General features: G+C 48.8%; 4 protein-coding genes across 10 annotated transcripts in view; 2 read left to right on the top strand and 2 right to left on the bottom strand.

Moving 5' to 3' along the window:
• The window catches only part of ASH1L (ash1 (absent, small, or homeotic)-like (Drosophila)), a 170,983-nt gene extending 163,728 nt beyond the window's left edge, over positions 1-7,255 (top strand). The window contains exons 26-29 of the mRNA XM_004693822.2: positions 1,851-2,017; positions 3,170-3,210; positions 4,146-4,447; positions 4,781-7,255. Of these exons, the coding sequence (XP_004693879.1) occupies positions 1,851-2,017; positions 3,170-3,210; positions 4,146-4,447; positions 4,781-4,872 (602 nt within the window). The 3' untranslated portion in view covers positions 4,873-7,255. The remainder of the gene's footprint in view (positions 1-1,850; positions 2,018-3,169; positions 3,211-4,145; positions 4,448-4,780) is intronic.
• Positions 7,256-11,239: 3,984 nt separating this feature from the next.
• RUSC1 (RUN and SH3 domain containing 1) lies at positions 11,240-20,202 on the bottom strand. 6 transcript variants are annotated; one of them, XM_012733333.1, is made up of 10 exons: positions 20,116-20,202; positions 17,949-19,400; positions 16,080-16,178; positions 15,842-15,918; positions 15,549-15,723; positions 15,362-15,467; positions 15,146-15,192; positions 13,994-14,555; positions 13,316-13,444; positions 11,240-11,931 (listed from the first exon to the last, which is right to left on the bottom strand). In XM_012733333.1, exons 2-10 carry the CDS (start codon positions 19,312-19,314, stop codon positions 11,763-11,765), a joined length of 2,730 nt encoding a protein of 909 aa, XP_012588787.1. In that variant the 5' UTR covers positions 19,315-19,400; positions 20,116-20,202; the 3' UTR covers positions 11,240-11,762. The 6 variants fall into 6 exon arrangements, with proteins under 6 accessions (XP_012588787.1, XP_012588784.1, XP_004693875.1 ...); XM_012733330.1 differs by lacking the exon at positions 20,116-20,202 and adding an exon at positions 17,261-17,671 and having other exon boundaries at positions 15,815-15,918; positions 17,949-19,453; XM_004693818.2 differs by lacking the exon at positions 20,116-20,202 and adding an exon at positions 17,261-17,671 and having other exon boundaries at positions 17,949-19,451.
• Positions 19,503-20,459, top strand: RUSC1-AS1 (RUSC1 antisense RNA 1). Its single transcript, XM_012733259.1, is given in 5 exon segments — positions 19,503-19,642; positions 19,645-19,818; positions 20,100-20,165; positions 20,168-20,215; positions 20,218-20,459. Coding segments are annotated over 5 exon segments (648 nt in total). The 5' UTR covers positions 19,503-19,524.
• Positions 20,441-26,477, bottom strand: part of FDPS (farnesyl diphosphate synthase) — a 9,706-nt gene continuing 3,669 nt past the window's right edge. For both annotated transcript variants that reach the window (XM_012733337.1, XM_004693821.2), the window contains exons 4-10: positions 22,969-23,049; positions 22,677-22,799; positions 22,264-22,352; positions 22,100-22,172; positions 21,348-21,425; positions 21,123-21,257; positions 20,441-20,698 (exon numbers count right to left, since the gene is read on the bottom strand). In XM_012733337.1, coding sequence (XP_012588791.1) covers positions 20,498-20,698; positions 21,123-21,257; positions 21,348-21,425; positions 22,100-22,172; positions 22,264-22,352; positions 22,677-22,799; positions 22,969-23,049 — 780 coding nt within the window. In that variant the 3' untranslated portion in view covers positions 20,441-20,497. The remainder of the gene's footprint in view (positions 20,699-21,122; positions 21,258-21,347; positions 21,426-22,099; positions 22,173-22,263; positions 22,353-22,676; positions 22,800-22,968; positions 23,050-26,477) is intronic.

The following is a 26,477-nucleotide window of genomic DNA, read 5'->3' as shown; positions in this document are numbered from 1 at the left end:
TTTTAAATATATATTTATGTATTTTTAATCTACAGCTTGGTACTAGCAAATTTTATTAATTTAGTTGACATTTTTTAATACTATGCACCTAGCACTCTGTTAGTATTCTTAATAGTAAGATGTTTTCTCTTGTTTACCTGCTCCCAAATCTTTAAGGTCGTCGTCATCTCTCTACATTAGACCAAAAAAATCACAATAATTTTAAAAGCTTCTTGATTAACAATGTAGAGTATATAATCAGACAAGCTAATTTTAAATTTGAGTGCCAGCACTTTTTATCTGGGGCAAGTTATTTAACCTAATAAAAATAGGAATTAGTATCTATTTTAGAGAATTTTATAAAGATTATGTGAAATAATCTCTAAGAGTGCACAGCAACTTGTGACTCACAGTAAGCACCTGATGTCTGTTAGTTGTCATTATAAGCAGTGCTTAGCATCTTTCTCTAATGTCATAGGAGAATAGTCCAGAAGAGGTTATATTCTATTCAAAAATTGCTTAAAGCTCCATGGTGCTGATGACTCTTTTTATCCCCAGCTATCAAGTATTGGTTTTCAAACATGCATCCCTCACTTATATTGTCATTCTTTCCTCATAACATCCCCATAATCTGGTCTATTTTTCCCAAAGAAATAGTATGTAAAAAAATCCCTACAGCAGGCTGGCCCTCCCTGGTGGTGCAAGGGTTTAAGTGCAACACTATGAAGCTATCTGCAGCCACTGCAGCACAAATTTGATGCCTGGCCAGGGAGCTGACCCACATGGCACAGCAGACCTCTCCTGTCTTGTCCACTATCCACTATTCCCTCAGCAGTGTATTTCAGTCAACCTGCCTGTTCTGTTCCCCGCTGTCTCTGGTGACCCATCCCACCCCCTCTGGCCTATACCCCAATTCTTGTATACATAAATAAATTTTTTTTAAATCTCTGAAACACCAAATAATCTACATTTCTGGTTTCTATCTTATAGTATACATTTCCACTCTCTAGTTCTCAGTCTTCCTTTTTTAATGTTGTCTAGAACTGTCTTCTGCAATCACCAGATGCTTATTGTTCTGCCTCAAAATAGCTAGTGTTTCCCTCTTAAGGGCCTACTTGCTCTCCCAGTTCTGGTCACTGGGTAGCTCAGGGTGAAGCAAGAAAAATAGGGTAAGTTTTCTCCTGCACTGCTGGTGGGAATGCAAACTAGTACAACCACTATGGAAAACTGTTTGGAGGTTCCTCAAACTGCTGAACATGGAGCTTCCCTACGACCCAGCAATCCCACTCCTAGGTATCTACCCAAAAGACACAAAAACACTGATTGAAAAAGATACTTGTACCCCCATGTTTATTGCTGCTTTATTTACAATTAGAAAAACATGGAAGCAGCCCAAATGCCCAAAAGTAGATGACTGGATAAAAAAGATGTGGTACATATATACAATGGAATATTACTCAGCAACCAAAAAAGAGAAACACATGTCTTTTGCAGCAACTTGGATGGAGCTGGAAAAGATCATGCTTAGTGAGATAAGCCAGAAAGAGAAAGAAAAATACCGGATGGTTTCACTCATAGCAGGAGTATAATGGACCAGGCGAGAAAATAACAAAAATAATGAACAACTATATACCAGAGACATTTTGTGGGGGTGGAGTGGGGAATGGGATCAAAAACGGGGGGGGGGGGGTGGGGGAGGGAAATACATGGGACTATGGTGATGGCACACGGGTGATTTGGTGATGGGAAACCCGCGGGGATTACAATCGAGATGGAAAAAAAAAATGTGCAAAATGATGTAAAAAATAATAAACTTTTGTAATAAATTAAAAAAAAATTAGGGTGAGTTTTAACAATATTTGGACTCACAGGGAGACCCAAAGGAGTGAAGGAACAAGATGTGTACATCTGTGATTATCGGCTTGACAAGTCAGCACACCTGTTTTACAAGATCCACCGGAACCGCTATCCTGTCTGCACTAAACACTATGCCTTCGACCACTTCCCCAAGAAGCTCACTCCCAAAAGAGATTTCTCAGTAAGTCCCCTTCCTGTCCTATCGGATAATTAATATGTGGAATTCACAGCAACAATTTTCAAGTGGCTTTGCTTCTTTATCCTGTTCCCTTCCCAAATTATGAAAAATTGGATCTCTATTTGGGATACTTGAACAACATGAATACAAATATTCTTCATTTCCTGGCATTGCTTGTATCTTGGGAAATTGTTGATTTCAGTCAGGTTTTCCTCTTTTTTTCTTCTCTCATGTCTTCACCATCTTTACCCTGCAGCCCCATGTTGTAGTTTTTGTTTTGATTTTCACACCCATAATTTTAAGAAATTGGTAGGAAGAACAGAAAGAACCCTGAAAAACCTTTGGTAAAAATAATTTAATGCCTTTTCTTTTTGACCCTGGACAAAAAGACATCATTGTTATATAAAATCTGAGAAGTAAAGAAACAAAAAGAAAAAATTGTGTATTGCCTACTATGAAAATAACATTATGAAAATAACTAAGAAAATAACTAATGAAAATTAACATTTTCACTTTCAACATTTTTCCTGTATTTTTCTTTTTTCTCTCTCAGACTGTGAAACTACACTACCAATTTTGTACCATTCTTCTTTCCATAAAGGTTTTGGTCACCCATCCACTTGCTATAATGAAAACATGGACTGAGTGCCTCATCCTAAGTGTTCCTATATCAGGCCTGTCAAAATTCATATCTGTCGTCCTGGAATAGGTCAAAAAAGTCTTAACAAGAAAGCAAACTTCTATGTCCCTATTTTTCCAATTATTATTTTTGGATTTCTCTAAATAGTATTTTATATTCTCTACAGTTCTTTGGTCTTGCTATTGAATCACAGCTCACTAGCTTTGAAAGCCCAGGCTTAACTACACAAGTATTGGGATATAGCAGAGAAGATTGAGCCTGTTTTACTATCAGTCAGTCATGTCTTACAAAATGCTAAGAAAACATTATAACCCACAAAATAATAGATGTACTAAACTTCTAACCTTAAGTCACCCAGCTTATAAAATCTTTAGACCTATTTTTTTTCTTCCTTTTACCTCTTTATTTACTTATTTATTTCTCCCCCATTTCCCTTTTTCTGAGTTATCTTCAGATTACCTGATTTATCTGTGGCAGCTTCTACACTACTTACTTGTTCCTTATTTTCTCTGCAGCCTCATTATGTCCCAGACAACTACAAGAGGAACGGAGGGCGGTGAGTCCGGTGGGAAATAAAAGAAGTTTAAGGGTTTAACAAACAGTTGGATGGAGCAAGAGACTAGACCTCTACCCACTCAGCACCACGCTAGGGTTGGGTTTTTCTGACATAATCCAGTGTTATGCCAGCAGCAGTGTGGGAGAACTATACAGCAGTGGATGTAGTCTCATGGAGCAAAACCTTAGTCGGGGCAGGGAGAGCAATTTGCAAGAACTAAAGATAGAGAAGGAGAAGAAATTTGGAACAGAACTCTATAGACAGATTCAGAAGTGATTTTTAGATTTCTGCAGGCTTTCCCCTATTCTATGGTGACTCAGCTCTTAAGACCGCTATTAAGGAGCAGAAATAGCCAGAAGTGCTGTGTTAGCTGAGCACTTTGGGTTGATAGTTTTTATTTGTGCTTTTTGTTCACGAGAGGGGTATATTTGGAGAAAGAGCAAGCACTGAAGGCTTTTCTTCAGTTTCCTTTTCTGTTGAATGCAGGCATGTCAACTACTTTGCCTCTGTCTGTAACTTAGCTAGCATAAGGAGAAAATAATAGATGTAAAAAAGTCAGGAAAAGGAAAAGCTCCATTTAAATACTTACTTTATAATGTGACTACTGGTATTACAAGGCTGTGCCATACCCACACTTCTCTATTGTCATGAAGTAATCAACGAGAACAAGCTAAGTAATTTTCCCAGCGCTTGTAATCCTTTTTGGATTCTTGAAAGAAAGAAAAAGTAAATTTTACAGATAATAAATTTCAAAGAAAGGTAGTGTGATTTGTTCAAATAATAATAGTGAAAGACTAGAGCTGAGTTTAACTCTTCAACTAAGACTCTTAACAACTAGACTGCAGAATCTCAAGCCATCCTTAGGCTCCTTCCCTTCATTGCATCCCAAAGTTCCCTGCTCACTCTTACTTTAAATTCATTCATTGTTCCGGCAGATCATCCTGGAAGTCTGAACGCTCAAAGCCACCCCTGAAAGACCTGGGCCAGGAGGATGATGCTCTGCCCTTGATTGAAGAGGTTCTGGCCAGTCAAGAGCAAGCAGCCAATGAGATGCCCAGCCTGGAGGAACCGGAACAGGAGGGGACCACTGTAGACATCAGTGAGAGTGAAAAAAAAGTGGAGGAAAGCAGTCAAGAAACCCAACCAACGTGTACCCCTGAGGAACGACGGCATAACCAACGGGAACGACTCAACCAGATCTTGCTCAATCTCCTGGAAAAAATCCCTGGAAAAAATGGTAAGACAATTAAAGTTAATACCTGGGGTTTAAAGTAAATAAGGAAGAGGGAGTGAAATAACAACTGCTAAACCTAGAATAAATAATATTCTAAGAAAATAGAGCTCTTTCATGGGCCTGTGTTTATTAGTTTTATGTTGGGAATGAAACTGTGGGAAGTGAGAGGATCTCCTCCCTAGAGAATACCTGTTACCATCTTGGACTAAAGGAAGGCCTATAAATGCTTGTGGTTTAGAAAGGAATCATTGAGTTTCTGTGATACCCTTGGAGCTGAACTATGGAATAAGGAGTGGGAGGGTGGTATTTAATGAGCCTCCTTGGTTCTGTTTTCAGCCATTGATGTGACCTACTTGCTGGAGGAAGGATCAGGCAGGAAACTGCGAAGGCGTACTTTGTTTATGCCAGAAAACAGCTTTCGGAAGTGAAACTCAAAGAATGAGAACCTCAAGCATCTGGGATCCAGTGGAGTGAACAGTCCTGCCTCCTGTTCTCTGAGTGTAAACAGGGGTGGGAAGGGTCCATCCAGCAGGGGGGAATGGGACCGTGCCATTGACATTAGGTACTTAATAAAACTTGGAGCTAGAAGAGAGGAAAAAGAAGGGAATCTATCTAAAACAGTTCCATTTAACTTGTTTTCCTCTCAATTGCTTCACCCTGAGGGTTAATAATGTAGGGAGGAAGGCAGAGCACTTGGGGATGACCAGAACTCTTTGGTACTTTACGGCACTTGCCCTCCTCCCAGCTTGGATTTCTCTGTGTCATCCTCTGATCCCACAGGCACTGCTAAGAAACTGCTTCCGACCCAGATCTAAATCAATCCAAAGGGATAGGGCCAGGATCCCCCACCGCTACTCCATCTGTTATCTATAGCTCCAAGAGCGACTCTTAAGACCTAGAACAAGCAGAAACTGGGGCCTCTTTCTAGATCCCTGACTAGAAAAGTTTCTCTCTCCTTTCTTGCCCAAGCAGGTCAAAATAAAACGTGAGTTGACAACTCAAAGCACTTGTAACTGCTGCCCCTCTCCCTACCTCTACTCCCCAAAATAGAGTCAGAATAGGGAAGGCCCCTATGGGGTCAGAAGGGCACAGTACTTATTGTGATTATTTTTTGTGTTAGCCTTCATAATCTGCCGAACATATTTTTTTCTAATGAGAAGGCCGGGCCCCTGCCAGCACATGCGCTCTGTACACGCTGTGGTTCTTGTGTGTGTCTCTGTGCTGTGCGAATGGAGAATCATTTCAAAGTAAAATCATTTTAACATCTACATAAAACTCTAACCTCTCCCCTCCCAAGAAAATCACTACATAAACTGTTGAGCAGTATTCACCTATCAGAGCATTTGTTGTGGGTGTGTATTATCAATTGAAAACACTACTCTTGTTTTCTTAATTGTACAGTTTTCAATATCCATCTCTTAAAGAGACAGTGTGTTCTCCCCACCCCTTGTCCTGTCTTTCCTCCATCATCAGGAGGAATATCCAGGGAGTCTCTTTCCTTCCCACTCTCTTGACCAGAAGTTACCAGACAATACTGTCTCTTTAAAAATAAAATTTAAGAAGCTTTGCTTTGTTGTCTCTCAGACATACATATGCATATATGTTTTAGATGTTCTTATAAAAGATGGTTTTTAAATGTGCCAAGTTGTGTGTGTGTGTATATATGTGTGTGTGTGTGTGTGTGTGTGTATATATATATATGCGTATATATATATATATATATATATATATATATATCTGCTGCGTGATTAGTAAGCAATACAATAGTAAACATGTCCCATTACTCTTTTCTAATATTGGACCAATGCTGTCCTAACTGTACATTTCCCCTTATGATGACGACACTCTGACTTGTTTAGGTAGAAACATTGACCACCTTCCATTCCATTGAATCTTTTTTTTTCTTTTTCTTCTTTCTGTGTCGATCTTGAAGGAAAAAACAAAAGAGACAGGGGATGCCAAAGATCCCCTTGAGCAGAGAAAAAGCAGAATAAATATTTTATTAAAGAAAAAAGAGAATTAAGAAAATAGTTTGGAGTATTTTCTTACTGTAGAGAAGCACTGTACATTACTAAGAGACCTGGGTATAAGATACTCATGTGTGGAGCTGGAAAAATCGCATGTCCAAGCCCGTTTGAGTGGTTTCTTTTGATTTTCGTTGCAGGGAACTGGGTGGGAGGGAGGTGGGGGACTAGGGGCACTTTGGGGGTCTCCTTTTAGTCAGAAGCAGGAAAATGAGAAGAAAGAGATTAAATTCAATATTTCCTTTAATAGTGTTAAACACTAAAATTTTAAAAAATACAAAAAAGAAAAAAAACTTTGTAAAATGCGAGAACAGAAGCAAAAGACACTACGCTCTGTCATTTTATCTTTCTTTTGTTGAAAGACTAAAAACTGAAATGTTTTTTAGACAATCAAATGTTAGGTAAGTGCAAAAACTTCGTTTTTCTTACTGGTGTAGAAATTAATGCCTTTTTTTATTTTTCAGTTATTTTATAATAACGAAATAAAAAGAACCCCCTAGCTGCCAGGCGGGTTTTGGTGTTTGAAATGCGGGGCAAAGCACTACATCACTGCAAATAGATACAGTTAGTCTGCATGTCTGTAGGCTGTGTGATTGCGGAAAATATAAATGCTGCTAATATATTTCCTTTTTACAAAAGCATATCTAAATAGATGATTGTTTTGATGTTAATCTTTGTAAATTATGTATTACCAATTTTAACATTGGATGTAATTGCATAAAAAGCTTGCATCTCAATCCTTGAAAGTCTAGTATTAAATGGAAAAAAAACTTTTCCTAACTGCAGAGTGGTGAGCTTGCTATTTTTTTTCTTTTCTGGTTCTTCATTTATCTTCTAGGATCTTCTCCTTCGTGTTTGAGATCTTTTAAAAACTACATCATGAGTACTGAGATGGAAGAAGGCACAAAATGATGTAAAAATAAACTATTATATTCTTTTTTTAAAAACTACATCATGACCATCTGGGTCCCAAATGAGTTTACTCACTGCCTTTGACTCTTGGATAAAACCATTTTCTCAATACTGGCATCTTTGTGGTCTGAGCCCAGCCAGACCAGTCAGTACAATAGTCTTCTAGGCCTCTGTCCCTTGCACATACACCTGTCATCTCATTTAATCTCAGAAACCTCCAAGGATGGCAGTAACAACCTCAGGCCACATTTCCTTAGGCCACTGTGTTAGTTTATTTCTCTCACAAGAACTTTACAGATACTCATTTATTAGTCTTCACAACAGCCGTCGTAGGTAGATATCAAAAGCCAGTTTTTATAGACGAGGAAACTGAAGCAACAGGAAGGCTTCAGTATGTAACACATGGTCATGTAGCTCGAGCTTACGGATGAAGAGACAGCGGCTCTGCCACAGAGACCAAGCTGCTGCGTGCCCAGCCACGGTCCCATGCTTAATCAGTCAGCTTTGTTCAGGGCTGCTTCCTCCCCCTCACTTTTCTCCCAGCTGGTGACTCTGGTGGCTTTCTCTGGAATGCCAAAGCCACACTCATTGTTCAAAACTAAGTGATTGAGAACGAGATTTTCAGGACCATTGCACAGTACATGAAGATTGATGAACTTCTAGCAGCAGATGGGACGGATTGGAGTGAGATAGTGTCTGTTGGCAAGGGCAGCCGTGTTTTACTATATTTTTTAAATCAATGAAACTTTGAATAGGCTGGCATGGAACACATTCAGCAGCACCCAGAGGAGCCCTTTGAAGGAAACACATGAACACACTCCCTGAAACTGGGTTACTTCCCCTACCATTTTGGTTATGGACAACTTTTCCTGGTACCTTACTCACGGATGTTTTTGTTCCTTTACTCTTTTTATTTATTTTTTAAAGACTCATTTATTTATTCGTACAGAACTGGGGTACAGGCCAGAGATGCGGAGGGTGAGAGGGTTCACCAGAGACAGAGCGGGGAGCAGAACAGGCAGATTGACGAAGTACACTGCTGAGGGGAGCAGCGGGCGGGTCAGGAGAGGTCTGCCTCGCCATGTGGATCTCCTCGGGGCAGGCGGTGATCCAACTCATACGGAAGTGGCTTAAGCTTCTTTGTGCTGTGCTTTAACCCGCTGCAACACCAGGGAGGGCCCCTTTACTCTTTTTATAAGAGTTGACACCAACATGGTGGGCTCCCTTACTATTCTCACACGCGTGGCAGTCATTCACAATGACTAGCAGGCCTTTGTTGAGCTCTTGACCAAATCTACAGATTACTGGTGACCAGTCACTGTTTTTTCTCTACAAATACAAAAACTGGGCTCTCCCTGGTGGCGCAACCAGTTAAAGCACAGCACTGTGAAGCGCTCCCCAGCCACCGCAGCACGAGTTTGATCCCCAGCCATGGAGCTGACCCATGTGGTGTGGCGGACCTCTTCTGAGCAGCCCACTGCTCCCCCGGCAGTGTATTACAGTATATCTACCTGTTCTGCTCCCCATTATTGTGTCCGGTGAATCCTCACCCCCTGAACCTCTGACCTATACCCCAGTTCTTATGTGCATAAATAATTAAATCTTTAAAAAACAAATACAAAACTGCCTGTACCATCAGCCCTGATCCCAGAACTGATATTTTTTAACAGGTCTCAGGAGGTTGTGCTAGGGCAGAAGAATTTTTTTTAAATGCTACTGAGGGCTATCTTTGAATATTAATGAATTTTGGGGGGAAAGTACTCCAAAATCATGTCAATGATTTCAGATTTTGGAAATATAATTGTGTGTTACTTACATTCTTTATAGAAACTTGAATTTCAAGTAACAACTTTTTATTTTGTGCAGAATATTGATTCTGAAATTTTTCCTTTGGGAGAAAAAATGAGTATGAATATTTCCATTATATTTAATGTAAAAAGATCCAACTATTGTTAGTCATTACATTTTAATTTTGTACAAAACCAAATCCTCATAATAGCCTCTCTAATTATTACTTCTCATTTGCAGATGGGAAAATAGGGTTGCTAAATAACTTGACAAAGATCACCTAGTAACCAGTTAGAACCAGAGCTCCAAAAATCTGTGTATTCATGTACATATAGAAAAATGTTGGCAATAGCCAGTGATAGGACCCTACTCACCAAGGAAGATAGACCCACACCTGCCAACAACTGGAATATCTAGGGAAGCTTGCCCCAGACATGGTCAAACACTTCGACAATGAGTTGAGCTAGAACAGAAGAGCTCAGACACATGAAGGTGACTGACTGAAATGGCTCAACCTCCTGTGAGGACTTGGGACTCATGCTACTGTATGTAACTCCACAACTGCAAAAACAATGAGTACTTGATTTTTCTTTACCTAATACTTTTTTAAATCTTTTAGTATCTACTAAAATAAAACTTGCTTTGCAGCAGTAATTTGCAATTGTAGCTTCATAAACTTTAGTATTCAAAATCTTAAGAATATAACTATAGGGGGACTGCCTGGTGGTGCAGGGGGTAATGTCTCAGGGCAATCAACCTATCAGCAGCCATTGCAGCATGAGTTCCATCCCCAGACAGGGTGCTGACCCACATGGCCTAGCAGACCTCCTACCTTCTGCTGTTCCCCTCAGCAGTGTATTTCAGTGTCCATCTGCCTGATCTGCTCCCCTCTCTGTCTCTGGTGAATCCTCTCACCCCTGTCCCACACCTCTGGCCTGTACCCCAGTTTTTTTTTTTTTAAAGATTATTTATGCATACAGAATTGGTACAGGCCAGAGGTGCAGGGGTAGTGAGAGGATTTACCAAAGACAGTGGGAAGCAGAACAAGCAGATCGATGAAGTACACTGCTGAGGGGAGCTGCGGGCGGGTCAGGAGAGGTCTGCCACGCCATGTGGTCACCTCCGGGGCCAGGGATTGAACTCAACACTGAAGCTGCAGCAGCTAGCTTGCAGTGCTGTGCTTTAACCCACTGTACCACCAGGGAGGGTCCTATACCCCAGTTCTTATATGCATAAATAAATTTTTAAATGTCAAAAGTAAAATTTAACTGGATTTCCAAAAGTCCTCAAGATGTTATCCAAAGTGCAAATGGGGTATAAATTTGAGAGGGGAACCCAAACACAAAGAACAGATGAATAGTAGGAAGTGGCAAGGAACAGGAAACATCAGCTCTTAGAAAGTGGCAAAAGGACATGGCACCTGAGTCTGGCCTAACCAGCTGCTGAGTATTTCCAAAACTTTGGCTCTACAGCCCTCAAGTCACCTCATTCCTACATTTAAAAATGAAGGAACACAGTCAAATATCTTCTTTCCAGTTTCTCACTTCATAGTTCTCAACTTCCCACTAACTTTCCTGTTGCCTGATTATAATTACAGCTTTCTATTTCTCTAATCTCTTAGAATCTTAATTCCCAACCCCATCCTCGAAGCTCCAAAGCACTTTAGTTATTCTTCTTTCAAAAGACTGAAAGGGAACTTGTAAACACCTACTAAAATAAGAGACATCAAGTTATTTTGCCTTCACCTGAAATATCACCAAACTATGAAACAAAAAATGTGTCACTTCTTGCAGTCCTTTAGTCCTTTCCTTCACAAAAATGAATCGCCTAAGTACACATTTCAGGGGCTAGCCAAGTCTTGCCTACTCTCCCATATTTCCTCAGATTCCTACCATAGGAATCTAGTAAAACCAAACTACCAAATCTCACAATAAAGATACCCTGAGATTCCGGCACCATGCCAGGGCCCCTTCTCATTCCTCAGGGAACAGCAAGACCTGAACCTGGTGAGAAAGGCAGCCTCTCCCTCTGGCTTCCTTCCCCTCCCTGAACTAACAGTGACACACACACACATATTTAACTCCCACGCTTTATTGGGTCAAAAGAGGAAGGAGGCAGACCAGTAGCACACGCCACCCACCAGGGGTGTCCAGACATCAGCACCTAGTACAGCTTGAGTACATCATAAATACAGGCAACGTGGGGGAGATTCCATACACAGAGAAGACTAGAGGCACTTCTAGTCTTGGGAACAGAGGTGTATACCGGCAGTTCACTTACGGGTGGAGAGGGGAGGCGGGGCTGACTTTCCATTTTGCAGATAGGGAGACTTTCCCTTATGCAGATGGGAAAGAAAAGAGATTGCACCGAGGGACATTTCTTTTTATATATTTGTAAATTTCACCTTACAGATGGGCAAGGGCAGGAAAAAGGAAAGTTTTATATATTATCAGAAATGGGATGAGGGGCAAGTGGCATTTTGCACACAGGGGAGGTACTTTAGGGAGGACTGACCATTTACACAGGTCAGTGTTCACTGGCCATTCCATTTCTCAGATGACAGGGAGAGGCATTTGCAGGAAAAGGCCACAGGCCTAGAGAACAAGAGAGGTGTACCCCACGGGCACCAGCCCCTCCACTCCATCCCGCCCACAGCGGAGCCAGTCCTCGTTCACAGTGGCGATGACTCGCAGCACTTCCCCCCGCCGGAAGCTCAGCTGGTCAGGTCCTGCAGCCGTGTGGTCACAGAGCGTCTGGACTGCCCTGCGGGGAGCCAAAGGGAGATGCTAGAGTGAAAGGGGTGGGGAGTCAGGCCTCCACCTGCCCAGCGTTTTGAGTATCCCTGTTGGGTCAGCTCAGTGAGCACTGATAGGGCTCTGGAGAAGGCGGAGGGCCCATCTAGCAACATGTGGATTCTAACTGGACTCCAGTCCCCGCTGGGTTGTGCTGAGCAAACCCACTAGCTGGCACCCACTCTTTAGCCACTTAATTGATCTGCACTTCTCCGGTGCTTCAAATTCACCAGATGCAAATGAGATGACTCATGTTCAGCCTCCAAACAGCTCCTCCTCCTGAGTTCTGGTAAACAGCACCACCTCTACCGAGTGAGTTGTTCTGGCAAAAACCAGGATGTATCTCACTCCTTAGTCTCTCCATCGGTTGGTGTTATCTCCCACTATTCCGTCTTCTTCAACTTCAGTGCACTGTCCCAGGTTAAGCCTCCAGCTTCTCTCTGGATGGACCACTGCAGATGCTCCAAAAGGTGTCCCTGAATCTCTCCTGGCCTCCCTCCCCAGCTCTTCTCCATAGCTGTCAGAAATCCCTCTAAGACAATAGCAAGCTTATCATTCCCAGGCTTAAGAGCCTCAGCCTCCCATTGCCTCAGGTGACATCCTGTCTCCTTCATTGGCCTCCACAAGCTGCCAGCATCCCCAACACTGCTGCCAGCATCTTGAACTCCAGGCACAGCCAATCATGGACCTCATTTTCCTCATTTGGGCTCTCCACCTCTGCATCCTGTTCCTTCTGCCAGATGCCCAGCTTATACTATCACTAAGCCTCCCCTGAGCCCCTAAACCTGGGGAAGAAGCCCTCATGTGACCCCAAAGGACTCAGTCTTCCTCTCCTGGATTCATTACCAGAATTGTAACTGCTCATTTAGTCATCGGTGTCCCACTGAACTACACGCCCCTTGAGGGCAGGGACCCCAAGATGCATTACCTTTGTATTCTCTACCATTAGCACACAGTAAATACTTGAAAAGCATTGCTGGATGAATGAAAAATCAAGACTAATCCAGTGTGTTGAGAGAACCCCAAGAAAACAAGACCACAAAGCAGAAGCTGCTCCTGGTACCAAGTTAGAAGACCCCACTACAGGGAAACAGTCCCTCAGGGAACACACCAGAATCAAAGTCACCATCGACTGTGTGCCAATGCTTGCAAAATTATATTTGGGTCTCACAGCAACCATAACAGAAGTATAAACAATCCTTTCTTTTTAACAGTAAAAGAAACTAAACCTCAGAGGAATCGGTAATAAACAACAAACTTAGCACTGTCTGACCTGAAGCACAAGACCTTTTTTACTACCGCCTACCCGCTCTGTGCACACGCACACCTGGCAGCCACATTCTGACTCTCCTTACCTGTGGGTCTGCACCAAACTAGTTGCTGAGGCCTCAAGCTCCTCAGGAAAGGAGGGGGTGTCAGAAGGTGGGCCCCGCTTCACCAGAGCTAATACATTCACTGTTGGGGACAGCCAGCTGGAGGGTCTCCTGGAGAAAAGGACACAGGTCACAAAATCATTCCTCCACCAGAAAAAGAACCCAAGAGCCCAGGGCTTTGAAGGGAAGAGGCTAAGGGGCCAGACTATGGTTCAGAGGAGGACAGGATGTGGTCATCCCTGAGGGCAGAATGGCAAGGTGGGACGCAGGTACCTGTAGGTGGTTGGGGGTGAGTGACAACAGAGGTCAACACCAAAGGTCATAATGGGACCTGTGGAAACAGCAGGGATCTAGGGGCCACTAGCATAAGGTCATTAGTGTCACCAAAGGTCAGATCCTAGAGCAGATGTCAGCAAATTCTTTCTGTTCTCTAAAGGGCTTAAGTCAATATTCTGGCTTTCAGGGACAAGAGGGGAAATGAAGGACATTCTATGGGTTATTGGAGAGCCATCAAATGGAGCCACTTAATCATGTAAAAATTTTTAGTTGAGAGAAACTAACAACCCGGGCCTAAAGGGTCACTACAGAATTTTAATTTGGAGTGACTCCAGCTCTGAGAAGGGGCTCAAGGGTGATGGAGGGGCCCAGGGACCCCATTACCTGGACTTCAGGACTCCACTCCCAGTTTCTGTGAGGCCTCCAGGCACTCCAAACAGTCTCCCCAGCCACACGCCTCTGTCTGGGCCTCTTCCTGGTTTGGCTTCTTCTGCGGGCGGGGTCCTCTCCTGTGAGCCCTCGGCTGAGGCCCCAGGACGCCGACATCCCCACCGGGGAAGAGGGAAGCCCTCCGAGCTCCCAGAGGCGTAGACCCGGGAGGCCTGGGTCAGCTGCTCCCACCAGCTGCCCGGTGTGGGAGAGCTTGAGGGGGCAGAAGGAGCTGGAGCGGTCTCCCTGGAAGCCCCCTGTAGGCTCTGAGCCAGCCGCCCGCCCCAGTGCAGCATGGCCTGCACAGTCTGCTGCAGTGCAGGAGGTGAGTTTGGCGGGGCGGGGGCCGGAGGCGGGCCCAGGGGCAGGTGGTGGTGGTGCTCGAAGAGCAGGTCCAGGTGGAAGGTGAGTACAGACAGCGGCTGCAGCAGCAGCAGCAGCTCCGTAGACAGGGCGGGGCAGCCGCCGCGGGCCAGGGCGAAGAAGCCGGTGGGCAGGTACAGGAGGGACAGCAGGCCTGGGAAGGGGCAGCTCACATCAGCCCCAGCCGGACCTAGTGCAGCAGTCCCCAGTCTGCATACATCCTCATTAGTGTCCACATGGGGGGGTGGGGGCCTGGGGAGGACATCTGGCTGACATCCCTGCCTAAGTCCAGCAGAGGTGAGCGAGACCCGGGTACGAAAAGTGGTGACCAGTAACTAGCAGAAAGGACTAGAAGGCCACGGGAGCAAAACGGGGGTGAGGTGGAGCCTCACTGAAGAAGGACCCAGAGGAGGAACAACAGCTACGGAAGAGGCAAGAGGTGCAGAGAGGCCAGTCTTAGGGGGCGGGACCTCAAAAGCCAGGTCTGGGGCGGGAAGAACCAAAAGAGAAAGGACAAGTCACAGGGAATGCCCAGCCCTAAGGTGGCAGTCACATGACCAGGACTCTCACGGTGAGAATTCGGGTCTTTCCTCCCATGGGCAAAGGGCCCTCTTGAAACGAGTTTTAACCAGAAGAGTAATGAGATCACATTATTTGAACAGCAGTGGGGACCCAGAGAAAAGACCCCTTTCCCCTCCCCCCAATAGCCCTACAATCCCACTCTCTCCCATTCGGGCCTCTGACCTGCATCTTCCTGGAGACTGGAAAACCACAGTTCCAACTGCTTAGTGCTGGGGAAAAAGTAGGGGACAGAATTCAGGGCGGTGGAGTTCCAGCCCCACCAGCTGGGAGGCCGGAAGATGGAAGCTTCTGGGGATACAGGGTACCCCTACTGCATGCCATCCACACACCCCTGCGGTCCCGAGGCTGAGGGGTGATGCCAGAGAGGAGGACACTCACTTGAGGAGGCCCAGGACGAAGGCGTGGAAGCGGCTCCGGCTGCTGCTCAGAGGGGCCAGGCGGCTGACCTGGCTATACAGGGTGGCCAGGCCCCGGGTGCCGGAGCCTGAGGATACCAGGCCTGTCAGCCACGCCCAGCCCTGGCCAGGGGTTGCCCACCATCCAGCCCTTCATCCCCCCCTTTTACCAGGCTTCACAGAGGCCTCCACCACACTCCAGGGGCTGCTCCTGCGCTGCCCTGTGATGAGGTCCTTCCGGAAAGGCTTCAGGCCATCGGCCACCAGAGCATGGAGGGCTGGGCAGAGGGTGGTCAGCACCAGGTGCCCCACATCTGGGCTCAGCCGGCTGTCCCCCAACTGGGCCTGGAGATCAGTGTAAAGGGCTTGGGTCCAGGGGTGCCTCTAGCACCCTCCCCACCAACTGTTCTGGACCCTAGAACTACATTACTCTCACCCCCATATCCTCCCCAGGCACCTTCACCTTCTGAACCAAGTTTCGAGCAGCCCCAAAGTGTGAGATGATTTTATCCACAGAGGCGCTGACGGCTATCAGGAGACCTGGGAGGGAGGGAAGGGAAGGAGCATCAAAATCCACCTAACTCACTGGCAAAGCCAAGGGACCTGGAGAGACGTTTTCATGCAATCCCACCCAACTCCAGGCCTGCCTAGGTGAGGGGAGGTTGTTTCGGAAGCCTGGGGTCCAAGTCAGGGGGTCCTACCTTTTTTCTGCTCCTGCAGCTGGCCAGTCCCACTCTGGGCTTCTGCCATCCACAGTCGCTGGGCCCCGGGGACACCGGCGAACGACCAGGAACTACGGACTGGTGTAAAGGAAGAAGAACACAGTGACACTTAACCAAGGGTTACCCCAAGGACTCTGGATTCTGCACAGGTCACCTCCTGCCGGTCTGCAGCCGGCGCACAAAGCCCGGCACAAAAAGAACCCTGCACAGATCCCAGCACTTGACACCCTCTCTTCCCCCTAACACTCCCCCGCACACCTACACACTTCCCATTTCCCGTCCTCAGGGGTCCGACTCCCACCTCCTGGGTCACGGAAGTCCCGGAGCGGGACTGCTCCACTCACCTCCCGCCAGCCCGGCTGGGGCCTGTGGGGCGGGAGATAACAGGGCCAGGGAAGGAAGGGGCAGCCCTTCGCCGCCCAAAGCCTGGGCCGGCCCGCGGAGACCCAGGGAACACGTGGGGATCCTGAGCCAATGGAAAGACAGACAGACAGCCGTGGGAGGAGGGACAGACGGTGAGGGGACCCTAGGATTGGGAGGCTGGAAGGCGCCGGAAAGGGGAAACCCGAGTGCCCGGCGACAGCGTCTTCGCAGAGGGCGGCAGCACGCCAGGGGCTGGCCGGGTAGGGAGGGCTCAACTGGAATCCGGTCGGCCGGTGAGCTCCGGGGCCTCCCCTCCGCCCTCACCCAACAACGTGGGGGTCAGGCTCGACCTGCAGCCCAGACCCGGGGATTTCACACCTGAGAGTGTGACCCATGGTCCCTAACTATGGGCTTCCTGCGACTCGCTGAAGGTGAATATGGAGCCGGGAAAGCCCTGGTCCATCCACTCCGCCCCGGCCACGTAGCCGGAGAGCAGCAGTCTGCCGGCAGCACCGAGAGCGGGGCGGACTCCCGGGACCCGCGAATAGGCTCGGAATCCGCTCAGGTTGAAGGGCGGGGACGAGCCCCTGAACCCCGGGGGAACGGTGGTAAAACCCAGGTCCCGGCGGGGTGGGCGGGGCCTGGGTGAGCAGGGCCTGGGTAGGCGGGGCCTGGGCCGGGCGAGGTCTGGGCCGGGCAGTTGGCACAGGGTGGGCGGAGCCTGGGTGGGCGGGGCCTGGGTGGGCGGGGCAGCCCGCCTGGGGCGTGGCCGCGGGGCAGGCCCCGGTCCGTCTTACGTAGCCTGGGCGGAGGCGGCGGGCTCCTGGTCCAGCGAGGGGCCTTCGGCGGACGAGGTGGCGGTGGCAGCGGGGGGGCGGGTACCTGGCGGGGTGGGGAAGCCGCGGCGGGGAAGGTACTACTTCTGGGAAAGAGCGGGGACAGCAGCAGTGCCAGCTCAGGGCTGGCCAGGCAGGGCAGGGCCCCCCGGGCTGGAGGCGAATAGGCTCCCACCGGGGACAGGCGGACAGGCAGCAGCTGCTCCTCTGGGGTACTCCGCGCCCCTAGCAGCCGCAGCCCCGCGCCGGGCCAGCCGGCCAGGGGTGCTAGGAGCAGAGACCCTGCTGCGCCCGCGCCCCCACCCTCCAACAGAGGGCGCCCGTCGGCCGAGAACCGGAAAACAAGCGGCCGAGGGAGCAGAAGGGGACGGGCTGCAGGCGGGGTTGGCGGGGCAGATGCGGAGGGGAAGAAGGGCAGCGGGGCCGGCAGCCAGGCAAAGAGGGGCGGGAGAAAGAGGGAGCAAAGAGTTAGTCCCGTAGCCCAACGACCCGCCCAGTTTCCCGTTCCCGGAGCGCTCCCTACTAGAAGGGGACAGGAAGGATGGGTGACACAGAATGGAGGGGAGACGAGGGACCAGGTTGGAAGCTCTGGAGGCGAGGGCGAGGCCGAAGCCCAGCCCTCCACTTGCTTCCTCCTGCAGCCTCTTACCCTCCAGGCCGGCCTGTGCGCTGGGTTCCTCTGGTTCCTTCGCGGCTGGAGCCTCCTGGCCGGCCACTGGGCTGACCGCCCTGCCCTCCTCGGGCTGCCCTTCGGCTATAGGCTGCAGCCCAGGCCTGTTCTTCTTCCTCCGGGGAGGGACGGGTGGGGGTGGGGGCCGGGACGGGACCAAGGCCCAGCCAGCTGGGGGGTCCCGGGGCGGGAGTGGTGGAGGCGGGGCCCGGCTTCGGGACCTGAGTTCCTTGAAGGTGGTGACTTCCCGGGGAGGCGGGGCCGAGTTGCCCAGCGACCCGGTGGGGGGCAGCTCAGTGTCGGGCGAAAAGACTATAAGCCAGTCACTGCGGTCTTTCTTGGCCTGCGGCACCAGGGGCAGCCCCGGGCCCCGCTTGCGCTTCTGGGCCAGCTCATGGAAGGATGTGATTGTCCGGTGGGGCACTGGCTCCTCGCTGACGTCACTTCTCCATTCCCCATCAATTCTCCCAGCATCTGTTTTTGAGCCAGAATCAGTTATTCCTGTGTTGGTTTTCCAGCCGGAGTCGAATTTTCCGGATTCCGTTTTCCAGCTAGAGTTAGTATTCCCATTGGTTTTCCAACCAGAGTTATTGTTCTCAGTGATTTTCCAGTCAGCTTCCTTTTTCTCGGTGTCAATTTTCCAAATGGGGTTGATTTTCCAACTGGGTTCGGTTTTACCATCCTCGGTTTTCCCATCATCTGCCTCTGCCAGCTCTGAAATCGGGAGTTCTTGCTCCCCGCCTACATCCTCTTCCTCTAGCCCTGAGGCAGGATGGTCCTGGCAGGTGGTCAGGGCGTTGCAGTTGGAGTCCAGGCCAGGGCTGGGTGGGGAGGAAGCTCCAGAGCAGGAATCAGGGGAGCAGCAGAAGCTGTCTGGAGAGCAGGCACCCGGGCCCTGGGAAACCAGTGGGGAGCCCTGCTCCAGGGGGACGATGCTGGGCTGAGGGTGGACATCCTCTTCACCTGGGAGTTCTCGCGAGTAGACTGAGTTGGGGGACTCATCGGGGCTCAGGTCTGAACAAGAGCTGAGAGAGGAGGAGCAGCCGGGGTCCGAGGGAGAAGTAGCCCCCTCGTCCTCCTGTGCTGGGTCCTGCTGGTTTTCTAGGCCTGGCCGGTGTTCCTGGCAGCATCGGCAGGGCACGGCAGGACTGTTGGAATTGGCGTCCACCAGGGTCCCGCTGCAGGGACCTCGGCTCTCTTTGCCCCCGGTATCTCCTGGGGGAGGGGATGTGCTCAAGGGCCCCTCCCGTAGCTCTGGACGGCGGGACAAATGCAGACCCAGAGAGACATGCTGGAGGTGGATGTGGTTGAGGTTGCAGAGTAAAGCCCTCTGAGGGGACAGCATGGTGCCGGCGGCGACTGGATGGCCTCTAGAGAATCAAAAGGATCGAGCTTCTCACATCCGCCTACCTGGCAACCGCAGATGCAGACCTAGAAGACAGAGGTGGTGAAACCCAGCCCGTGATGGTGCCGGCCTCCGGAAGGACACCGAGGTGACTGACGGCTAGAGCAGGCCTGGAAAGGCGCCGGCAGCTTCCGACGATATGCAAATGGGATGCAAATGACCACCGACTGGCCATTAGTTTCCACTGCAGTGTTTGCAGGTGGAGCCGAACGAAACCCCCCGGGAATGGGGCGGGGAGGGTCAGAGAATGCGGCTGCGCTCTGCATCTCCGCGGAGGTGCGGGGGCTTGAAAATGGATGGGGCCCCAGTGGACCCCCGGATGTTCTCTACCACAATTTGGCCCTGTCCCCCAACCTGACCCTCATTCTCAGAGGAAGAATGAGGAGACGCCCCGCCCAGATGCTCTGAAATGGAGGGATGGGGGAGGAAGGGCACATCAGGCCGGTTAATGCAGAAAAGGGGCGGGTGTGAGGGGGGAAGGACCAAGCAAGCGTCAGTTTGTCAACTCCGCCTGGGACACCGCCCGCACAGACCCGGTCAGCTCCGGGTTCAAGCCTACAGGCACGGTGCACCTTCACCCGACTCGGAACATCGGCGTGTCGGCCCATTCTCTTCGCACTTGTCTTCAATCTTCCAGCTACCACCCTACTCGGTCTTTATTCATTTTTCTACTCCCCTCTCCCGCCTCATCCCGCGTGCTTCGATCCTTCCATCCACACCCACAGGTCGAGCCCAGCTCACCAGGGTCCTCCTGCTAGCGTTCCCGGTGTGGACCAGTCCGCGGCTCCCACGGTCCCGCCCGGCCCAGCCGACTGGAGGGGAGGGGCGCTGGGACAACCCGCCGGTGCTGCGCAGCCGCGCCCCTTCACGCAGGGGAGTGGCGGGACTCAGACCCACCCCCAGCACTGACGTTCTACTGCGTCATCCTGCCTCCCAAGACCGGCTCGCAGCTTTTTAATATAGCCCAAGCTTCTTGCCCAAAGGGATCCAACACCCTAGGTTCCACGCAGCTATTCCCATCCTGCCTGACAAAAGTGTGCCGCTGGCTAGCACAGCAGAAACAGAATCACGAGGTTAGACAGTAATTTATTGAGGGCCTTTCCTCCCAGTCTTTGTCCCTAAGTCAGTTTTTCCGCTTATAAATCTTGTGTGCGAGCCCCAAGAAGATGGACGCAGGCAGGGGCGCAGCATGCTGCTTGATGAGGCTCATAAGGCGGCTGTAACTGTCCTCTTCATACTGCATGAACAAAGCTGGCAGCTTCATCTCCTCGTACAGTGTCTTCACCCGGGCCACCTTTTCTGCCTCCTTCTGCCCATAATTCTCCTGGAAGGGGTTAAAGAGGCAGGAAAATGGGCTTCAGCCTTCCCTCCCTACTTCCCTCAACCAGATACTCCAGAACATCTGCAATGCCCTTCACTCCATGCCTGCTTATAGGACCTTCAACAACCTCCTCTCCATCCCAAATGTTCACTGACTCAGCCTCTTGTATCCCAGGGTTTCTCAATCTTGGCACTATTGGAATTTTGGCCCAGGTAATTACAGGAAGTTATACAAAGTTCTCCTGCTCATTAGAAGGTGTCTGGCAGCACAGCTGGCTGCCACCCACTAGAGACAGCTGTAGGGCACACAACACACTGAGTTATAAGAAAAGGCATCTGGTAACATTTGCACTGGGGGTCACCACTCTTATTAAAGAACCACTACTCCCTCTCTTCTCAGCTCCTGGACCCACGGCCCTCTCGGGCACCTGCAGGATCTGCTGCTGTTCTGGAGAGGCCCGCTGCAGACACTGAACCACCAGCCAGCTGCATTTGTTGTCCTGGATGTCAGTACCAATCTTGCCAGTCACACTGGGGTCCCCAAAGAGATCCAGGTAATCATCCTAGAAAGGGAGGCAGAAAAGAAAGAATGGACAGGCTCCAGGGAGGGAAGGAACGCTGTACCCTTCTGCCGGTGCCTCCTGCCCTCCTACCTGGATCTGAAAGAACTCTCCCATTTCCAGCAGGATCTTCTTGGCATTGGCATGCTCCTGTTCCCCATCAATGCCTGCCTATAGTGAAAGGGGATCCATAAGCCAGATGCCACAGTGCCTTCCTCATCCCCACTGCCTCCTCCCACTGGGTCTTGCCCCAGCACAGCCCCCAAACCATCTCTCCTTTCATACATTCCTGGCTGCTCTGAAATAGGAAGCTGAGGCTCCATCCCACTTGTTTTTCACTAGCCCCTCCATCGAATCCCAGTAGAGATGAATCCATCCTGGAGGCCCTGAGACAACCTCTTCTTTGGCAATCAGACCCTGACTCACTTTAATACTCCTTCCTAATCTTCTCACCATTTCCAACTTCTTGCAGGGTGAAAAGGAAACTTGGAGAAGCAAGGTCAGATTCAGCAGTTAATCCCACAGGCTGCCTTTGAAATTCATTCTCCCTCCCTCCCTAGCCTGAATTCTCTCTTCCCATTCCTCTCCACAATCAGATGTAGGATTCCCGTCCCTCTATGATGAGCCAGCTACTCTCCTATCATTTGCCTCAGGTAATTTTTTGCAATCATCTTCTGAGGTGGGAAGATTGTCCTCACCTTACAGCCGAGGAAATGGACTCAGATTAAGTAACCTGATCAAGGACACACAGCCATTAGTGGAGCATTGTCCCAATCTGTCTGCTCTGTGCCTACCTGTCCAAAGCCCACACCACAGGACAAGGGAACGTGGGGAGGCTCACTCACCATGTACATGGCAGCAGCTACAGGGAGATAGAAGGAGTAGAAAGCAGTCTTGTACTTGACAATAGATTTATACCTGAGTGGGGGGAAGATAACTCTCCTCAGAAGGGCAGTTCCCGGTAGGAGCCCTTCCACACTCTTCTGACATGGTTCCCACTTTCCCTCACCTCTTTTCAGTGAATCTGCCAAGATCCACATTGCCCTGGGGAGCTGTGATGAGATCCAGGGTCTGTCCAATCTCCGTCTGATAGGAACACTGAGGAAGAGGAGGATGGCCCATAAGCTAGACTGTCTCTAGAGCTGTAGAACTCTGAAATTTGGGCCCCACACCCCATACCATTTAACAACCGGTCAGAGTGAGAAATGTAGGAGGAAGAGAGAGCCCCAAAACTCAAGGCCCATATGCAAATACACAGTCCTGTCACTCCTCCCAATCACACAGGGACAAAAATGCCTTCCCAACTCCATTCCTCGCTTTCTTCTCCTCCGAGGCAACCAGAGCTATCTGCTATGCCCTGAAATGAGCTAATGGCAATATCTGTGGGCAGTCTCAAGGCACTGAGTCTGGTCTGAAGCACACCTCCAGGAAGAGCTCGATCAAGTTCAGGTAATAGGACTGTCCCCGGCAGTATAGTTTCAGCAGGCGATAGATACATGATTCCAGAAGCAGAGCATCATTGATGGCATCCAAACCTATGCCAGGCTGTCAGGGGCAGAGAAAAAAAGTAATCAGTCTCTAGTCTAGATTCATACCAAGACCTGTCACTCTGAGCACTTCAAAAGGCTCTATGGGCTCTATGTAACCACCTCCCTGGGGCCTAATGAGGGGCCCAAGACGAGCCACGCCCGCTGCTACTTCCCCTCCACTTTACCTTTTGGTACCAGCAGGGCTGCCCTCTTCGGGTGAGGGATGAATCCATGATGTCATCTGACACCAGGAAGAAAGCCTGGAGCTAGGAGAATAAAGAGTAGAATGAGATCACCAAGGTTCCTTATTACTGCGCTTTCAGTGAGCAAGAATTGCTGCTTTTGATAACCACCATGCACTGAGAAGGAAGGTCAGCATGGAGAGACCAAAGACTTCACCTATGTGCTGTGGGACTTTGGAAAGTAACAAGACCTGTTTGGTGCAGTCTTTCCAACTATAAAATGGGACTAAAGGGGACTCCCTGGTGGCACAGGGGTTAAAGAGACAGCACTTTTAAGCTATCACCAGCCTCTGCTTGAGTTCCACACCCAGCCCTGGAGACCTCTCCTGAACCACGTGCTATTCCCCTCAGCAGTGTACTTCATCAATCTGCCTGTTTTGCTCCCCAATCTGTCTTTAGTGAATCCTCTCATTTTGGTGTGCATATCACCCCAGTTCTTATATGCACAAATAAATCTTTTTTAAAAATATAGTAAGACCCGGCCCTCCCTGGTGGCGCAGCGGGTTAAAGCACAGCACTGAGAAGCTAAAGCCACTTCAGCATGAGTTCAATACCCGCCTGCCCCAGAGGTGACCACATGGCGCGGCAGACCTCTCCTGGCCCGCCCGCCGCTCCCCTCAGCAGTGTACTTCATCCATCTGCCTGTTCTGCTCCCCACTCTGTCTCTGGTGAAGCCTCTCGCCGCCCCTGCACCTCTCTGGCCTGTACCCCAGTTCTGTATGCATAAATAAATAAATCTTTAAAAATATATATATTTATATATATATATAGTAATACCCTCCCTGGTGGTGCAACAAGTTAGGACACAGCACTGCAAGCTAGCCACAGCCACATCAGTGAAAAGTTCAATCCCAGCCCTGGAGATGACCCACATGGCGAGGCAGACCTCTCCTGACCCGCCCGCTGCTCCCCTCAGGAGAGTACTTTGTTGGGCTGCCTGTCCTGCTCCCCACTCTGTCTCTGGTGAAGCCTCTCACCACCCCTGCACCTCTGGCCTGTAATCCAGTTCTGTATACAGATAAATAAATCTTCAAATAATAATAATAAAATGGGACTCAACACTCATTTTCAGAGCAAGAGGCTCCAACAGGGTCGTGACAAGTCCTGTCTGGCAGCCCTAGGTAATCCCAAGTACCAGGGAGATGATGAAACATCAGACTGCACCCTTCTCTTGCTAAAAACTTGTGAACACATAGAGTCAGATTTTCTCAGCAATTTGCTTGTATGTGACTTCTGAAACTAAACAAGGCTAAATCTATTTGATCCCCAAGGACTTTGCTTACACGTTCCAGAGGCCAGGAAAAACCCTACCTCGGGAGAACATCTAGAATACAGGGCTAACAGGATGGAACTAAAGGCTAACGCCTGGTAACTTTTTTCCAGGGATCTTAAACATCTTTAAACACTCAAACATCAAAACTGTTATAAAATAAAATAAAATAATAAATAAATAAATAAACACTCAAACATCAGCACAGGCTTAGTCTTCTGAGGTGCCTGCACATGTCGGCTTTCCCATTAAACTGAACTTCTAGAAGACAGGGACCACATTAACTCCCTCCTGGCATTCCCAGCCACCAGCACAGCCTGTCTACTAAAGACAAGAGAAGGAAACTGTAACACTCCCTCTGATACATCTCATGTCTATATTCCAGTTCCTTAAAACAGCTTTTCAGGCAGTTTTCAAACCTTCAAGCCACCTACTGTGTGTGCTGTAGAAGTACATCTGTATTGCTCAGAGGAAGCACCCAATACTGCAACAATGTTAAGTACCTTGGGTATTGTCATGGTCTGAATGTATCACTCCTAAAATCAGATTGAAATCCTAACCTTTTTTTTAATCTACTTTTTTAAAGATTTATTTATTTATGCACACAAGAACTGGGGTATAGGCCAGAGGTGCGGGGGATGAGAGGATTCACCAGAGATAGGGTAGGGAACAGAACAGGCAGATCTACTAAAATACACTGCTGAGGAGGGCAGTGGGTGGGTCAGGAAAGGTCTGCTGCACCATGTGGGTCACCTCCCTTGGCCAGATTGAACTCATGCTGCAGTGGCTGCGGACAGTGTCACAGTGCTGCAATTTAACCCACTGTGTCACCAGGGAGGGCCCTGAAATGCTAACTGTTTAAAGATGCTGGCAGATACTATCAGGTGGTGGGACTTTAGGGAGGTGCTAGGTCCTGAATGTGGCCCTCCTGAATGGGGTTGGTGCTTTCTAAAAGACACTTGCCCCTCACCACATGAGGACACAGCAGGAGGGAGGCAGCTAGTCACCAGAAAGAAGGCCTCACTGATGCTGGTGCTTTGATCTTGGACTCCCTGGACACTACAACTGTGAACACTGAATTTCTATTGTTTATAAGCCACTCAGAATGTGGTATTTTGTTACAGTCACCCAAACAGATGAGATAGATGAGGTTACAAGGGTAAATGTTTTTGCTTCTAGGAGGTAAATGCTGAACTAGAGAAATAAGAAGCTGAATGAGGTCAGGTAGATGTCAAAAGAGCATAGAAGCAAAAATTACAACAAAAACTGACAGACAACCCAGATGGCATCTTGGGTAGTGACAACATTACTAAACACACACAGGTGAAGGAAGTAAGGGTGTACTTGAGTTTGTAACTGATCCCACCTGGAAAAACTGACCCCTGAGTTCTCACCAACCTTGACCTGGAGTTCTGCTACTCTGTTCTGCCTCATAGTCCCACCCTTCCTTCCTGCCTGTGAGCTCTGGTTTTGTTTTGCTTTTTTTTTTTTTTTTTTTTGGTTTGTTTTTAAAAATTTCTTTTATTTATTTTTACATTCAAGAACTGGGGTGTAGGCCAGAGGTATAGGGGGGTGAGAGGATTTGCCAGAGACAGAGTGGGGAGCAGAACAGGCAGAACTACACTGCTGAGGCAAGCAGCGGACAAGACAGGAAAGGTCTGCCGCGCCATGTGGGTCAGCTCCTTGGCCAGGGATCTCTGCAGTGTGACAGTTTGGCAGTGCTGTCTCTTTAACCCCTTGTGCCAACAAAGAAGCTGACATCTCTGTTTTATGGGCTCCTGAGCCTTCCTAGTCCCCAAAAGGGCACCCTGTTCCTGAGTGAGGCCATCATCCCTATTCTCCAGCCCCATCTCACCTCCACAGGAAACATAAACCCTGTCTTGAGGAAGTGACCTCAATTCTACTTAACTGATTGTTGCCACACATGAGAATCTAGGTTTTTATGTGAAATCTAGCTGAGACTTAATTTTTAAAACATTTTTGGAAATGGTCAGTGGGATTCCAGTTTCCAAGCTCTGCCTTGGGCAATCATTAATCTTGTGGAAGGACTATGTGTCACTTCATGGCTTTCCTGTTCAGAGGAAAGAACTAACTGATGCTGACCAGTTCAAGGCCCTTGGTTCAAGGTCAGTCTACAGGTTAAAAATCCAAGGCAGGGCCCTCCCTGGTGGCGCAGCGGGTT

This window comes from Condylura cristata, unplaced genomic scaffold (genome assembly GCF_000260355.1).
Source record: "Condylura cristata isolate star-nosed mole 26May11 unplaced genomic scaffold, ConCri1.0 scaffold00040, whole genome shotgun sequence".
NCBI classification, from domain to species: Eukaryota; Metazoa; Chordata; class Mammalia; order Eulipotyphla; family Talpidae; genus Condylura; species Condylura cristata.
The sequence above is the reverse complement of the archived record's forward strand: the minus strand, read 5'-3'. Positions and strand labels throughout refer to the sequence as shown.

Bases quoted from the DNA above. Each gene is read 5' to 3' on its own strand.
- RUSC1 (XM_012733330.1), bottom strand. From the start codon at position 19,314: ATGCTGTCCCCTCAGAGGGCTTTACTCTGCAACCTCAACCACATCCAC. The intron at 17,672-17,948 runs GTAAGAGGCTGC...CCCCGCCTGCAG, and splicing joins CGCACAGGCCGGCCTGGAGG to CCCGTCCCCTTCTGCTCCCT. The intron at 16,179-17,260 runs GTAAGACGGACC...CCTTTACACCAG, and splicing joins GCCGCCTCCGCCCAGGCTAC to TCCGTAGTTCCTGGTCGTTC.